This window comes from Bufo gargarizans, chromosome 10, assembly GCF_014858855.1.
Source record: "Bufo gargarizans isolate SCDJY-AF-19 chromosome 10, ASM1485885v1, whole genome shotgun sequence".
NCBI classification, from domain to species: Eukaryota; Metazoa; Chordata; class Amphibia; order Anura; family Bufonidae; genus Bufo; species Bufo gargarizans.
In genome coordinates, this window is record NC_058089.1 from 13,106,757 (window position 1) to 13,123,122 (window position 16,366).

Genomic DNA, 16,366 nt, shown 5'->3' on the forward strand with positions numbered 1-16,366 from the left:
TACAGGATGTAACTCAGGATCAGTACAGGATAAGTAATGTATGTACACAGTGACTGCAGCAGCAGAATAGTGAGTGCAGCTCTGGAGTATAATACAGGATGTAACCCAGGATCAGTACAGGATAAGTAATGTGTGTACACAGTGACTGCACCAGCAGAATAGTGAGTGCAGCTCTGGAGTATAACACAGGATGTAACTCAGGATCAGTATAGGATAAGTAATGTATGTACACAGTGACTGCACCAGCAGAATAGTGAGTGCAGCTCTGGAATATAATACGCTCAGCTCTAGAGTACAACGCTGGAATAACAATGTATGTACGCAGTGACTTGGGTTAGAGGTGCCACAGTTTGTGTATGACAGTAATTTACCGTTCTCCCGCAGGATATCTGTCGCCGTCTGCTCCAGGATGGATAGATTTGCTATAATGGTCACAATCTAAAAAATATTGACAAAATGTAAAAATTAAATGTTAAGAAATATAAGGCATTAAAGGGGTCGTCTAGAATTAGAAGGAAGGGTCCGCCTGTGTTTCAAGAAACCGCACTATGCGGCAAATTACTTTTACTGGAGTAAGAAACTTCAATGTTAGTAAATCTGTGGACTGTGTGCAATACCAGGCACGGCCCTGGGCAGGGGGGGCGCTGTTCTGGACAATACCCCACATTTATTCATTTCCTTATCGGCCTCTCAGATAAAAGCTCGGATCAGATGTTTTTCTGTGAATGTACGTTTTTCAGGTCAGGAGATCCGGCTGTAAATGGCGGTGCTGATGGAAGTAAAGGCCCCCATTAGCGGGATCCGGACCTTGCTTATCAGTCACGGGCTCTGCCGTTACCCCTGTTGGGGGTCATTCGCTCCAGTGAAGTTTTTCCTTTTTTCTTCAGATGTAGATTTTGGTTGCAAATTTGTTTCAAAACAATTTTCCACTTAGAATTAACATTGTGAGAGATGAAATTACCCGTCATTCAGATCTCAACATGATATCACTTCAACAATCAGGCTGCTTCTGCGCAATGGTGGGGGGAGTAGTTAGCGGCAGCGAATCTCAGCCGCTCTCATCTCTATAGATCAGGAAGTCGCGGTATTATTCTGCTATATAAGGAGGAGCAAAGGTCATGGCCCAAATACCCGTCCCCCCCCCCCCCCCCTCTGACACAGCCCGTAGGATGGTACTCTGACTACTGCATGCCATAACATCAGGGGTGTCTGTAGTCAGTGGGGGATGGGCAGTGCCTTTAATGTAACAGGTGCGAAAACTGATTAACAGAGGTGGACGTAAACTTAAAGCAAGGGCCCCCACGGCCCCCACAGAAAGCAGAGGGCCCCCAACTACAAGTGAGAAGCCTGGTGTGAGGGTAGAGAATCTGCAACAATGTATCAGTGCAGATAGAATGTGACAGGCTGGAGCCCAGGGTGTTTAACTGATACAGGATACATTCACCTACAGCAAGCAGAGATATTGAAAAGGTCACTAAAAACCACAATATCTATTACAAACAGCCATTTTCAGATTTCGCAGGACCCTCCAGTCACTATATATATAATAAATAAGCCCCTTCAGAGGTTGATTTGGGGATCACTTCAGACGTGTAGAGTCCTCCACCCGGGCGGCGTCCCCTTCTATCCACTAAAAGCCTCAAAAAGTAAACTCCATAAACTGTGAACACTTGTCCCTGATTTGGAAAGTAGCAGGAAGTGTCATTATGTCTGCGCCGCTGTCACTCATAAACAGCATTTAGTCAAATGGAAAGAAAAAAACGCCGCAAATCCCGCAAGGTCTCGTCCTAAGTAGATGCATCAGGCTCATTCATTAGCGCGGCGCAGCACTATATGGTTCTCTGATGACTGAAGGTTTTCATCAATATAATCATCAAATTTCAAATGCAAAAAAATATAAATGTGATTGCGAGGTTATCATAAATGTTTCAATTACATATTACTAATTATAGTGGAAGCGCCGCGACACCTCCGAGAAATTGAGACTGAGCCGTGATTTCATTATCTTTAGGAGTAAAACATACGGTTATCAGCGTGAAAAACTTCTCCCCCGTGACGACGAGGCCAACTTTATCTCATCATTCACCCCAAACACTCCTCAGCAACTTTCAGAAAGTAAGAAAACAGAAATACACTGAAACGTGACCAAAAAGAGAAAAGCAAACAAAGCTCAGGTTATACCAGCTGTACATATATATTATATACAGGAGATGCCCAGGTTATACCAGCTGTACATATATAATTATATACAGGAGATGCCCAGGTTATACCAGCTGTACATATGTATTTATATACAGGAGATGCCCAGGTTATACCAGCTGTACATATATAATTATATACAGGAGATGCCCAGGTTATACCAGCTGTACATATGTATTTATATACAGGAGATGCCCAGGTTATACCAGCTGTACATATGTATTTATATACAGGAGATGCCCAGGTTATACCAGCTGTACATATATAATTATATACAGGAGATGCCCAGGTTATACCAGCTGTACATATGTATTTATATACAGGAGATGCCCAGGTTATACCAGCTGTACATATGTATTTATATACAGGAGATGCCCAGGTTATACCAGCTGTACATATATAATTATATACAGGAGATGCCCAGGTTATACCAGCTGTACATATGTATTTATATACAGGAGATGCCCAGGTTATACCAGCTGTACATATGTATTTATATACAGGAGATGCCCAGGTTATACCAGCTGTACATATATAATTATATACAGGAGATGCCCAGGTTATACCAGCTGTACATATGTATTTATATACAGGAGATGCCCAGGTTATACCAGCTGTACATATGTATTTATATACAGGAGATACCCAGGTTATACCAGCTGTACATATATAATTATATACAGGAGATGCCCAGGTTATACCAGCTGTACATATATATTATATACAGGAGAGGCCCAGGTTATACCAGCTGTACATATGTATTTATATACAGGAGATGCCCGGGTTATACCAGCTGTACATATATAATTATATACAAGAGATGCCCAGGTTATACCAGCTGTGTATATATATTATATACAGGAGAGGCCCAGGTTATACCAGCTGTACATATATAATTATATACAGGAGATGCCCAGGTTATACCAGCTGTACATATATAATTATATACAGGAGATGCCCAGGTTATACCAGCTGTACATATGTATTTATATACAGGAGATGCCCAGGTTATACCAGCTGTACATATATATTATATACAGGAGAGGCCCAGGTTATACCAGCTGTACATATATATTATATACAGGAGATGCCCAGGTTATACCAGCTGTGTATATATATTATATACAGGAGAGGCCCAGGTTATACCAGCTGTACATGTATATTATATACAGGAGATGCCCAGGTTATAACAGCTGTACATATATATTATATACAGGAGATGCCCAGGTTATAACAGCTGTACATATATAATTATATACAGGAGATGCCCAGGTTATACCAGCTGTACATATATATTATACAGGAGATGCCCAGGTTATACCAGCTGTACATATATATTATACAGGAGATGCCCAGGTTATACCAGCTGTACATATATATAAGTATATACAGGAGATGCCCAGGTTATACCAGCTGTACATATATAATTATATACAGGAGAGGCCCAGGTTATACCAGCTGTACATATATAATTATATACAGGAGATGCCCAGGTTATACCAGCTGTACATATATATTATACAGGAGATGCCCAGGTTATACCAGCTGTACATATATATTATACAGGAGATGCCCAGGTTATACCAGCTGTACATATATAATTATATACAGGAGATGCCCGGGTAATACCAGCTGTACATATATAATTATATACAGGAGAGGCCCAGGTTATACCAGCTGTACATATATAATTATATACAGGAGATGCCCAGGTTATACCAGCTGTACATATATATTATATACAGGAGAGGCCCAGGTTATACCAGCTGTACATATGTATTTATATACAGGAGATGCCCAGGTTATACCAGCTGTACATATATAATTATATACAAGAGATGCCCAGGTTATACCAGCTGTGTATATATATTATATACAGGAGAGGCCCAGGTTATACCAGCTGTACATATATAATTATATACAGGAGATGCCCAGGTTATACCAGCTGTACATGTATAATTATATACAGGAGATGCCCAGGTTATACCAGCTGTACATATATATTATATACAGGAGATGCCCAGGTTATACCAGCTGTGTATATATATTATATACAGGAGAGGCCCAGGTTATACCAGCTGTACATATATATTATATACAGGAGATGCCCAGGTTATACCAGCTGTGTATATATATTATATACAGGAGAGGCCCAGGTTATACCAGCTGTACATGTATATTATATACAGGAGATGCCCAGGTTATAACAGCTGTACATATATATTATATACAGGAGATGCCCAGGTTATAACAGCTGTACATATATAATTATATACAGGAGATGCCCAGGTTATACCAGCTGTACATATATATTATATACAGGAGATGCCCAGGTTATACCAGCTGTACATATATATTATATACAGGAGATGCCCAGGTTATACCAGCTGTACATATATATTATATACAGGAGATGCCCAGGTTATACCAGCACGCTCCATATCACTATATGCAGTAATAATTCCTGATGAAGTACTGGGGATCGGCCTCGGACGGGATTTACCTGGTCTCGCGCATATGAGGAATTAACTCTTTGTTTGTCTGAACAGGCGCTGAGCAGAACTTTCACAGCGTTCATCTGGAGAAGGATTTCACAAGCGATTGTATCAAAAAACGTTATATTGGCCAATGCAGCAGACGCCAGTAAACAGACCTCTCCATTGGAAGCCTCTTCACACAACCCTACACAGAAAATGAGGAATATATAAGAAAAAGCATGTGAGTAAAAGGGGCGGGGCTGTGACAACCTCTCAGACAGGATACACAGGCAGGTTGTCAGCAGTGATAGATGTTCCTGTAGTACAAGGTGTGAGGATCTCATGACTGATCACATGTCATTCTATCAGTGATGTCATCAGCAGGGGGCGGGGCTGTGACAACCTCTCAGACATAATATACAGGCAGGTTGTCAGCAGTAATAGATGTTCCTGTAGTATAAGGGGTGTGGATCTCATGTCTGATCACATGTCATTATATCAGTGATGTCATCAGCAGGGGGCGGGGCAGTGACTACCTCTCAGACATGGTATTGGCAGGATTTTTTGCACTTACTGAGCAGAGCTGTAATGAGTTCCTCCATGTTCTCCAGGAAGGTGCTGAGATGTTGGGTGAAGGTGAAATGAGGAGACGTGATTTGCGCGATCACAGCCGCCACTTCCGCTTTTGTGGCCTCGTTCTGAGTCTCATTGGTGAGAATTTCTGTTAAGCAGAGGAGTCCGTCCACCTTCAACAGAGAACAAGGAGTTAAACGGTGACAATTAATATATGAATTGTAATAATGTTATTAGGGACTGAGGGGAAGGAGGAGGCGTCATGGGGGGTGCAGGCGCGGAGGAGCACCCGCCAGTACAATGTGCCCCGTGCCACTTTACTGCATTATATTGGAATTTCATGGTCATTTAGTCGCTGACTACGAGATAACGAATCAATGGAAAATCCAAGTGTAAATGAAGACTCTGCCGTCCGTCCATCTCCTCCCTATCTTCTCACTATCTGTCTATCTAATCTCATATCTGTCTATTATCTATATCTCTCTCATATCTGTCTGTCTAATCTCATATCTGTCTATTATCTATATCTCTCTCTTATTATCAGTCTATTATCTATATCTCTCTTATTATCCGTCTATCTAATCTCATATCTGTCTATTATCTATATCTCTCTCTTATTAGGCTACTTTCACACTAGCGTTCATAGGTCCGTTCGTGGGCTCCGTTTGAAGGAGCTCACGAGCGGACCCGAACGCCTCCGTCCAGCCCTGATGCAGTCTGAATGGAGCGGATCCGCTCAGACTGCATCAGTCTGGCGGCGTTCAGCCTCCGCTCGCCTCCGCACGGCCAGGCGGACAGCTGAACGCTGCTAGCAGCGTTCAGCTGTCCGCCTGGCCGTGCGGAGGCGAGCGGATCCGTTCAGACTTACAATGTAAGTCAATGGGAACGGATCCGCTTGAAGATGTCACCATATGGCTCAATCTTCAAGCGGATCCGTCCCCCATTGACTTTACATTGAAAGTCTGAACGGATCCGCTCAGGCATCTTGCGCACTTAGAAATTTTTCTAAGTTATTAATGCAGACGGATCCGTACTGAACGGAGCCTCCGTCTGCATTAATATGATCGGATCCGTTCAGAACGGATCCGATAAAGCGCTAGTGTGAAAGTAGCCTTATCTGTCTATTATCTATATCTCTCTCTTATTATCCGTCTATTATCTATATCTCTCTTATTAAAAAATACCATTAGTAACACACTACGCGGTCATGGATTAAAATCCTGCAGGACACGCACGGTCCCCCTGCTCACGCCAGCACATGTCCAGGCCCGTTTGAAGTTCACCAATGACCATCTGGATGATCTAGAGGAGGAATGGGAGAAGGTCATGTGGTCAGATCAGACCAAAATATAACTTTTTGGTATCAACTCCCCTCGCCGTGTTTTGAGGAAGGATAAGTACAACCCAAAGAACACAAAGCTGTGAAGCATGGGGTGGAAACATCATACTATGGGGTGCTTTTCTGCAAAGGGGACATGACGACTGCACTGTATTGAAAGGAGGATGGATGGGGCCATGTATCGCAAGATTTTGGCTAACAGCTTTTTTTACTCAGTAAGAGCATTGAAGACGGGTTGTGACTGCGTCTTCCAGCATATTCTCTGCAAAGTATATATAGTATGCTCTCCTCTGTAGTGTGTGTGTATATATATATATATATATATATATATACACAGTATACTGTCCTCTGTAGTGTACATACAGTATACTGTCCTCTGTAGTGTGTGTATATATATATATATACACAGTATACTGTCCTCTGTAGTGTATATACAGTATACTGTCCTCTGTAGTGTATATACAGTATACTGTCCTCTGTAGTGTATATATACAGTATACTGTCCTCTGTAGTGTATATACAGTATACTGTCCTCTGTAGTGTGTGTATATATATATATATATATATATATATACACACAACATAGTGTCCTCTGTAGTAGATATACAGTATACTGTCCTCTGTAGTAGATATACAGTATACTGTCCTCTGTAGTATATATATAGTATACTGCCCTCTGTAGTATATATACAGTATACTGTCCTCTGTAGTGTATATACAGTATACTGTCCTCTGTAGTAGATATACAGTATACTGTCCTCTGTAGTGTATATACAGTATACTGTCCTCTGTAGTAGATATACAGTATACTGTCCCCTGTAGTAGATATACAGTATACTGTCCTCTGTAGTATATATAGTATACTGTCCTCTGTAGTATATATACAGTATACTGTCCTCTGTAGTATATATACAGTATACTGCCCTCTGTAGTATATATACAGTATACTGTCCTCTGTAGTATATATAGTATACTGTCCTCTGTAGTATATATACAGTATACTGCCCTCTGTAGTATATATACAGTATACTGTCCTCTGTAGTATATATAGTATACTGTCCTCTGTAGTATATATACAGTATACTGTCCTCTGTAGTATATATAGTATACTGTCCTCTGTAGTATATATACAGTATACTGTCCTCTGTAGTATATACTGTCCTCTGTAGTGTATATACAGTATACTGTCCTCTGTAGTGTATATACAGTATACTGTCCTCTGTAGTATATATAGTATACTGTCCTCTGTAGTGTATATACAGTATACTGTCCTCTGTAGTGTATATATACAGTATACTGTCCTCTGTAGTATGTATATACAGTATACTGTCCTCTGTAGTGTATATATACAGTATACTGTCCTCTGTAGTATATATACAGTATACTGTCCTCTGTAGTGTATATACAGTGTACTGTCCTCTGTAGTATATATACAGTATACTGTCCTCTGTAGTATGTATACTGTCCTCTGTAGTATGTATATACAGTATACTGTCCTCTGTAGTGTGTGTGTATATATATATATATATATATATATACACACAACATAGTGTCCTCTGTAGTGTATATACAGTATACTGTCCTCTGTAGTAGATATACAGTATACTGTCCTCTGTAGTGTATATACAGTATACTGTCCTCTGTAGTGTATATACAGTATACTGTCCTCTGTAGTAGATATACAGTATACTGTCCTCTGTAGTGTATATACAGTATACTGTCCTCTGTAGTAGATATACAGTATACTGTCCCCTGTAGTAGATATACAGTATACTGTCCTCTGTAGTATATATACAGTATACTGTCCTCTGTAGTATATATACAGTATACTGCCCTCTGTAGTATATATACAGTATACTGCCCTCTGTAGTATATATAGTATACTGTCCTCTGTAGTATATATAGTATACTGTCCTCTGTAGTATATATACAGTATACTGCCCTCTGTAGTATATATACAGTATACTGTCCTCTGTAGTATATATAGTATACTGTCCTCTGTAGTATATATAGTATACTGTCCTCTGTAGTATATATACAGTATACTGTCCTCTGTAGTATATATAGTATACTGTCCTCTGTAGTGTATATACAGTATACTGTCCTCTGTAGTATATATAGTATACTGTCCTCTGTAGTGTATATACAGTATACTGTCCTCTGTAGTGTATATATACAGTATACTGTCCTCTGTTGTATGTATATACAGTATACTGTCCTCTGTAGTGTATATATACAGTATACTGTCCTCTGTAGTATATATATACAGTATACTGTCCTCTGTAGTGTATATATACAGTATACTGTCCTCTGTAGTGTATATACAGTGTACTGTCCTCTGTAGTGTATATACAGTGTACTGTCCTCTGTAGTATATATACAGTATACTGTCCTCTGTAGTATGTATATACAGTATACTGTCCTCTGTAGTGTATATATACAGTATACTGTCCTCTGTAGTGTATATATACAGTATACTGTCCTCTGTAGTGTATATACAGTGTACTGTCCTCTGTAGTATATATACAGTATACTGTCCTCTGTAGTATATATACAGTATACTGTCCTCTGTAGTGTATATATACAGTATACTGTCCTCTGTAGTGTATATACAGTGTACTGTCCTCTGTAGTATATATACAGTATACTGTCCTCTGTAGTGTATATATACAGTATACTGTCCTCTGTAGTGTATATACAGTGTACTGTCCTCTGTAGTGTATATACAGTATACTGTCCTCTGTAGTGTATATATACAGTATACTGTCCTCTGTAGTATATATACAGTATACTGTCCTCTGTAGTGTATATACAGTATACTGTCCTCTGTAGTATATATACAGTATACTGTCCTCTGTAGTGTATATACAGTATACTGTCCTCTGTAGTAGATATACAGTATACTGTCCTCTGTAGTGTATATACAGTATACTGTCCTCTGTAGTATATATACAGTATACTGTCCTCTGTAGTGTATATATACAGTATACTGTCCTCTGTAGTGTATATACAGTGTACTGTCCTCTGTAGTGTATATACAGTATACTGTCCTCTGTAGTGTATATATACAGTATACTGTCCTCTGTAGTATATATACAGTATACTGTCCTCTGTAGTGTATATACAGTATACTGTCCTCTGTAGTATATATACAGTATACTGTCCTCTGTAGTGTATATACAGTATACTGTCCTCTGTAGTAGATATACAGTATACTGTCCTCTGTAGTGTATATACAGTATACTGTCCTCTGTAGTATATATACAGTATACTGTCCTCTGTAGTGTATATACAGTATACTCAATAACATTTTCTATATGGAGGAGCTGTAGTTCAATTTTTTTGTGGAGTGTTCAGATTTCAATTTGTATAGGCTGACCTCAGCACAATGTATTTCTAACAAGCCAGCGCTACAATTTGGTGGGTATTTTATTTATATATATATATATATATATATATATATATATATATAGTATACTGTCTTCTGTAATATATATATACAGTATACTGTCCTCTGCAGTGTATATATTTATATACGTGTTTGATACACTGGCGATTTTGCAGGTGGCCCCAAAGGAGAGAGGTCTGTAATTTTTATCGCAGGTATTATATATGTAGAACTAGAAGTAGCAGCACACCACTTTGTAGGTACTATATGGATATATAGATCGCGATTCTAGTCATTGTAGAACATCTCAGCGCGCAGGCGCCATCCACGTCCCCTTTAGTAACATTGACATCACTCGACTGAATAAACACTTAATAATCTGCTATTCCCGGAGTGAAGTGAAATCTTTCCAAAATGACATTTCAGAGAATTTTGGAATTTCCACTGATTTCTGGCAGACGAGACCCTGGGACATTAATCATCCTTTTCATTGACTGAAATGTGTCTGAAATGAGCGGACGTCCCCACCACTGAAGTGTGAGGAAACTGGCGAGCTGGGAAGAAAATTCTCACGGATCCGGATTATCTGCAAAGTTCTTCTTGTTTTTCCATATAAGGTCAAATACATTAGTTTTGGATATTCTTCTGTGTGATTCCGGCGTGGAGAATCGGTCAGTTCTGGCCCCATTTTTACTTAAAGTGGATTATTTTCCGTTTCTCCCCAAATTGAATAAATCCACATTAATCAGCCGTTAATTGATTCATTAGTTGCGCTTGTTTTGGTTTTAATTATGTCAGGATTAATTATCGTTTTCTCGCTGAGAGATTCTGAATCCATCTGACGGTTATTCCTTGTGGGATTAGAAGTATCGGAGACGAGTTCACTCCTCAATTCCCCGCTGTCCTCTAACGTCCAAAGTCATTTTCCACCTGCAGAATGTGTAAACCGTGTTGACTGTCGCCCCCTAGTGCTATTGTTCATGAGTGCAGCTCAACCCCTCCTCTGTATAACAGGGGTCACATGCATGAAAAGAGGAAGATTAACCACTTACAAGCTGCAGGACCATGCCCCGGTCCCTTATACCACAGGCAATACGTCACATCAATTCACACATATGGTGACATAACAGTGGCCTAATGTTATTTGAGGATGGGTTTTGGGTCCACCAGAGCAATATTTTTATTCCATCTTCCAGCCCACATTTTGTCACTTTCCTATCATTATATATATATGTCTTCATCTAAAACATCAATTATTTATTACAGCAATTCAAAGTCTGTAATTAATGAGAGAACAGGTCTCTGGGTTCCTCAGGGGCGGAGCTTGTCCTCTAGAATATCCTGGGTTTTCATAACTGTAAATAATTTCTCTACTTGGATCCTTTAGACCAGGCATGTCCAAACTGCGGCCCTCCAGCTGTTGCAAAACTACAACTCTCAGCATGCCCTAATAGCTGTAAGCTATCCAGGCATGCTGGGAGTTGTAGTTTTGGAACAGCTGGAGGGCCGCAGTTTGGACATGCCTGCTTTAGACACTATTCACCTCTCTTGTGGATAGGAAATACATTTAATTTTTGGGACAATCCCTTTAAAGGGGTTTTCCAGTTTGATATAAATGAAGTTGAATCCATATATGGATGAGAAGTTTTACAACTTAAAAAAATAATAAATAAAAAAATCACAGCTAGGTAGGCTAAGAGGTGGATACAATTGTGTCCAGTGCAGACACTGACAGCCCGCAGTGATACAATGTTGCAGTTTAGCAGAGACATTGGTGCAGCTGCTGATGCGTTTATCTCACAGAGCATGGTCTAGACTGGAAACAAGTGTAACAAACCCTCAGCTGTAAGCAGGACTAGCTATAAACTGGTTTGCAAGGGATGTAAGGAGGACAGTCAATGCAGTTTCTGCATCTTTTGCAATGTGATTATGATTTAAAAAAATCTTATTTCCATGTCATTATTTTGGAAGAAGTCCAGCAGCTATGGGGGATGGGGCCTTGTGGGGTATGTGCCTTAAATGCATGGTGCCAGCGGGGCACCATGGAGCCTCTCTACCTTGCCCAGGCTAGACAAGTACAAGGTCAGGGGCAACAAACTGATTCTGGGGCCCAAGTGAAGGAATTGCTAGCTGCGATTGCGGTGATGAATAAGAGATGAGCGTCCGCTTCATGTTCCGTGTACAGCGCTGTATCCTGGGCTCCGGCTGCTGACCGGGCCCCAAATCAAGGGAGTCTTATTTACAAAGTGGCAAATGACTGAGCGTCCTGCATTATTGATGGGGGTGATGGACATGACACGGGCGGGCGGCTGATGAGCTGTCAGTCCCCACAGACATCATGACACAAGAATCACCCAAACATGAGGATCTCCGTCTAACATAGCCTGGAGTGAGAGGATCACTGGGCGGGCTGCGTGCGGAGGGCGCTCTTATTACTGACACATGAATTATGGATCCGATAGCTGGTCGGAGGTAAACAAATGACAAATGTGCCTCCGTCCTGCGCCTAGTTGCGGTCTTTTTACATTTTTTTTGTTTGCTTGCATTTTTACGTGACGGACACTAATGAGAAATTGGCTGAAAATTTTAAAAAATCATAAATAACCACACAAAAAAAAAGAAAGAATCAAAAGTCTCTGAGAAAATGTGCCTAATCCGGACAAGATTTGCATTGATCCCCTCAGGCTAGTTTTAGCTACTGACAAGAATGGACTTTATTAAGTCTTCAGAGCAGCAATCTCCATGGCAAACGGCAAACTGATTACAAAAATCTACAAAAACGGAAACACGTGTAGAAGCCGAGAAGAAAAAAAGGGCATAAAATATACAAGACGCAGATTGTGACTGATCATCAACAATTCTGTAAATATTATAAGACAGTACAGAAGAAATGTCCTCTTCCCTCCCGGTGTCCCCCATAACCTGGTCAGCCCCCGGGTCTGCCATTAAGGGCTTCAGACAACAAATACACAAATCATAGCAGGTGTGAGCGCCCAACGATGCTCAAAACCATCTTTATATGGAGCTAAATCATTGCTACTTTAATGATACATATCATATAGCTCCGCCCCTGAGGAACTTTCAAATGTCATTATTTTATTTTTTGAGAAGAGCTCATCCTTAACTATTTAATGGTCTGTCTCTGTTTGCCTCCAGACATTGCCCTGCATTTGTTAGTGTGAGTGCGCCTAGATTTTGGTGTAAAAAAAACAAAAATGTATTAGAAATTATCTGTGCTAAGCCCAACAAGGGGGTGTGACATGCTGGAAAAGAGGAGGGAGGTCACATGACAGGGGCGTGAGGTAATATGCAACATTTTGCCCATAATAATTTTGGCATGAGAGTCTGTCTCAAAGTAAACCAAGCAATAGTTGGTATGAAGTTAGAGAAAAGTGTCTGCACCGGGGCCCCTGTATGATCTGGTGACCACTAAAGACAATTGACTTCAGCATCCCAAGAAGGGACATGCTGGAAGTTTCGTAGCATCACTCACTTCTCTAGGTCCATGTGCACCAGCAGCAGCTCAGATCTAGTAGGGCTCTCCTCCGCTGTGCTTGGTACATGGGCGGCCTGGCCCGTGCTGACACATCTCATCATCACATGGAATTCCCCTTTAACCATCTGCCCAAACCAGTGACTCCAACAAGTCGTCTATCAGGATGGATATCTGATGGCGGATGTGTCATTTGTGGCCAAGAGGTCATCTAAGAGACATCTGCAAATGTTCTCCCCTTCTCTTCCCTCCAGATAACCTCTTCAGGACAACCCCAGCATCCCAGATCCTCAGAGCCTACAAGATGATGAGGAGCATTCTTCATGGACACACGAGATCAGATCCCAGAGTGAAGTTGGCCGCGCACGTGGGCAAGACCCAGATAGGAGGACAGGGACAGTGACTGGACACGTTCCTTATGTCCCTGCTGGTGGTTACCATGCACAGTACAACGTCTAGCACTCTGAAGCTGCTGGGAGTTGTAGTTTCATGACAGCTGGGGGTCACAGCTTGGAGAGCACCGATCTAACAATAAAGGAGTATCATGATGCTGCCACTGTTTTCTGTTTTGGGGGCTCCACTGACGATACTCCAGCCCTGCCATCTCACATCAGATTAGACGCTCCTCTCAACAATGATGCACCAAGATCTTTATTTCAGGGAGATGATGAATATTTCACAGTCGGTTACGGGGGGGGGGACGCAGCATGACAGCTTTAATGATGTTTGTGATATCTAAAGTGCAGATGGACAATAATATCCTGCAGCTTAATGGATATGCCCCGCTAATGAGACGCTCCCCCCGCCCGCTGCGGTCTACAACATGTCTGCCAGGAGGAGCAGAGCCCAAACCAGACAAAAAACAAGAGCGTCTCAACTGGGCCATAAAAACCACAAGGTGCTAGTGTCCCAGGCGGCAGACAGGGGGCGGCGCAAGCGAAGACTAACAGAAAGAAAATGCATATACACCCTAGCCTAGATACAAGGTGATGACTGTCATATGCGATGGCTCCCCCGATCATCACACCAGCAGTTGTCAGGCCTGTCATGAGAGGAACACATGTGGCGGCAGGACGTCCTGCACATATCGCTGAGCTGTTAGTGTCCTCGTATCACTACTAGGGGTGACCGACTGTCATATGTGATGATCGGGGGAGCCTTCACATACGACAGTCGGTTACCGCTAGTGGTGATACGAGGACATTAACAGCTCAGTGATATGTGCAGGACGTCCGTTCATGAGAGGAACACATGTGGCGGCAGGACGTCCTGCACATATCACTGAGCTGTTAGTGTCCTTTTATGACTACGAGGAATGACCGACTGTCGTATGTGAAGGCTCCCCCGATCATCATGTAATGGGCGATGTGACACCAAATCTCCTTCTGCTAAGAGCCTGGAAATGGTCTGGTCAGAGACAGGGGTGTAATGCAGGGGCCGCCTGTGTATGGATGATGGGAGTTGCTTGTGCTTGTTGGTGGGTCACACAATTCTCTCTACTGGTGTCTGTCTGGGCCGCCCGAAGCCTGTTCACCACGTTTGTGCTCTCACGTAACCACTGATCCCAACATCTCCTAACAGGTAGGTTAGAACAGCCTAGATAGCGGCAATTCATCGAAAAGATCATCCTGCTTCCCTCAGTCCAATGATGCGCCTCCTCTCAAAGTCTGACAACTGGGCAGATGTATTCCAGTGCGTGTTAGAGGCATGTCTAGCAGTCACTGATCTCTCACCAAGAAGCACACTACCCAAAAGTAGCCTCTGAGAGTCTTTTTATATGGCAGCAGGGAAGCAATTTTACGCCCTCTTGTGGGAAGACCCAGTGTCTAATCAGACCTCCCCTACATCCCACTGCCGTGTTATCCGGTCACTGTATGGTGGCGTTATGCTGTCGCTATATGGAGGCGTTATCCTGTTGCTAGATGACGGCGTCATCCAGTGGCTGTATGAAGGCGTCATCCGGTGGCTGTATGGAGGAGTCATCCGGTCGCTGTATGGAGGCGTCATCCGGTGGCTGTATGGAGGCATCACCCGGTGGGTGTATGGAGGCGTCATCCGGTGGCTGTATGAAGGCGTCATCCGGTGGCTGTATGGAGGAGTCATCCGGTCGCTGTATGGAGGCGTCATCCGGTGGCTGTATGGAGGAGTCATCCGGTCGCTGTATGGAGGAGTCATCCGGTCGCTGTATGGAGGCGTCATCCGGTCGCTGTATGGAGGCGTCATCCGGTCGCTGTATGGAGGCGTCATCCGGTCGCTGTATGGAGGCGTCATCCGGTCGCTGTATGGAGGCGTCATCCGGTCGCTGTATGGAGGCGTCATCCGGTCACTGTATGGAGGCGTTATCCGGTCCCTGTATGGAGGCGTCATCCGGTCGCTGTATGGAGGCGTCATCCGGTCGCTGTATGGAGGCGTCATCCGGTCACTGTATGGAGGCGTTATCCGGTCCCTGTATGGAGGCGTCATCCGGTCGCTGTATGGAGGCGTCATCCGGTCGCTGTATGGAGGCGTTATCCGGTCGCTGTATGGAGGCGTTATCCAGTCGCTATATGGAGGCGTCATCCGGTCACTGTATGACGTTGTTATGCGGTCGCTGTATGGAGGCGTTATCCGGTCGCTGTATGGAGGCGTTATCCAGTCGCTATATGGAGGCGTCATCCGGTCACTGTATGACGTTGTTATGCGGTCGCTGTATGGTGCATACTAGAGGTTACATCCTCCAGAGATGGTGCACACTAGAGGTTACGTCTTCCTAAAATGGGGCACACTAGGGGTTATGTCCTCTGGAGATGGTACACACTAGGGCAGGGGTCAGCAACCTTCAGCACACCAGCTGCTGTAAAACTACAACTCCCAGCATGCAAACATGCTAGGCTGTTCTCACAACTTCCTTAGAAGTG

General features: G+C 42.6%; 1 protein-coding gene across 1 annotated transcript in view; it reads right to left on the reverse strand.

Annotated features, from left to right (window-relative positions):
• INSC (INSC spindle orientation adaptor protein) overlaps positions 1-16,366 on the reverse strand; it is a 120,271-nt gene that overhangs the window by 10,886 nt on the left and 93,019 nt on the right. Inside the window, exons 7-9 of the mRNA XM_044270772.1 lie at positions 5,251-5,422; positions 4,703-4,881; positions 372-438 (exon numbers count right to left, since the gene is read on the reverse strand). Of these exons, the coding sequence (XP_044126707.1) occupies positions 372-438; positions 4,703-4,881; positions 5,251-5,422 (418 nt within the window). The remainder of the gene's footprint in view (positions 1-371; positions 439-4,702; positions 4,882-5,250; positions 5,423-16,366) is intronic.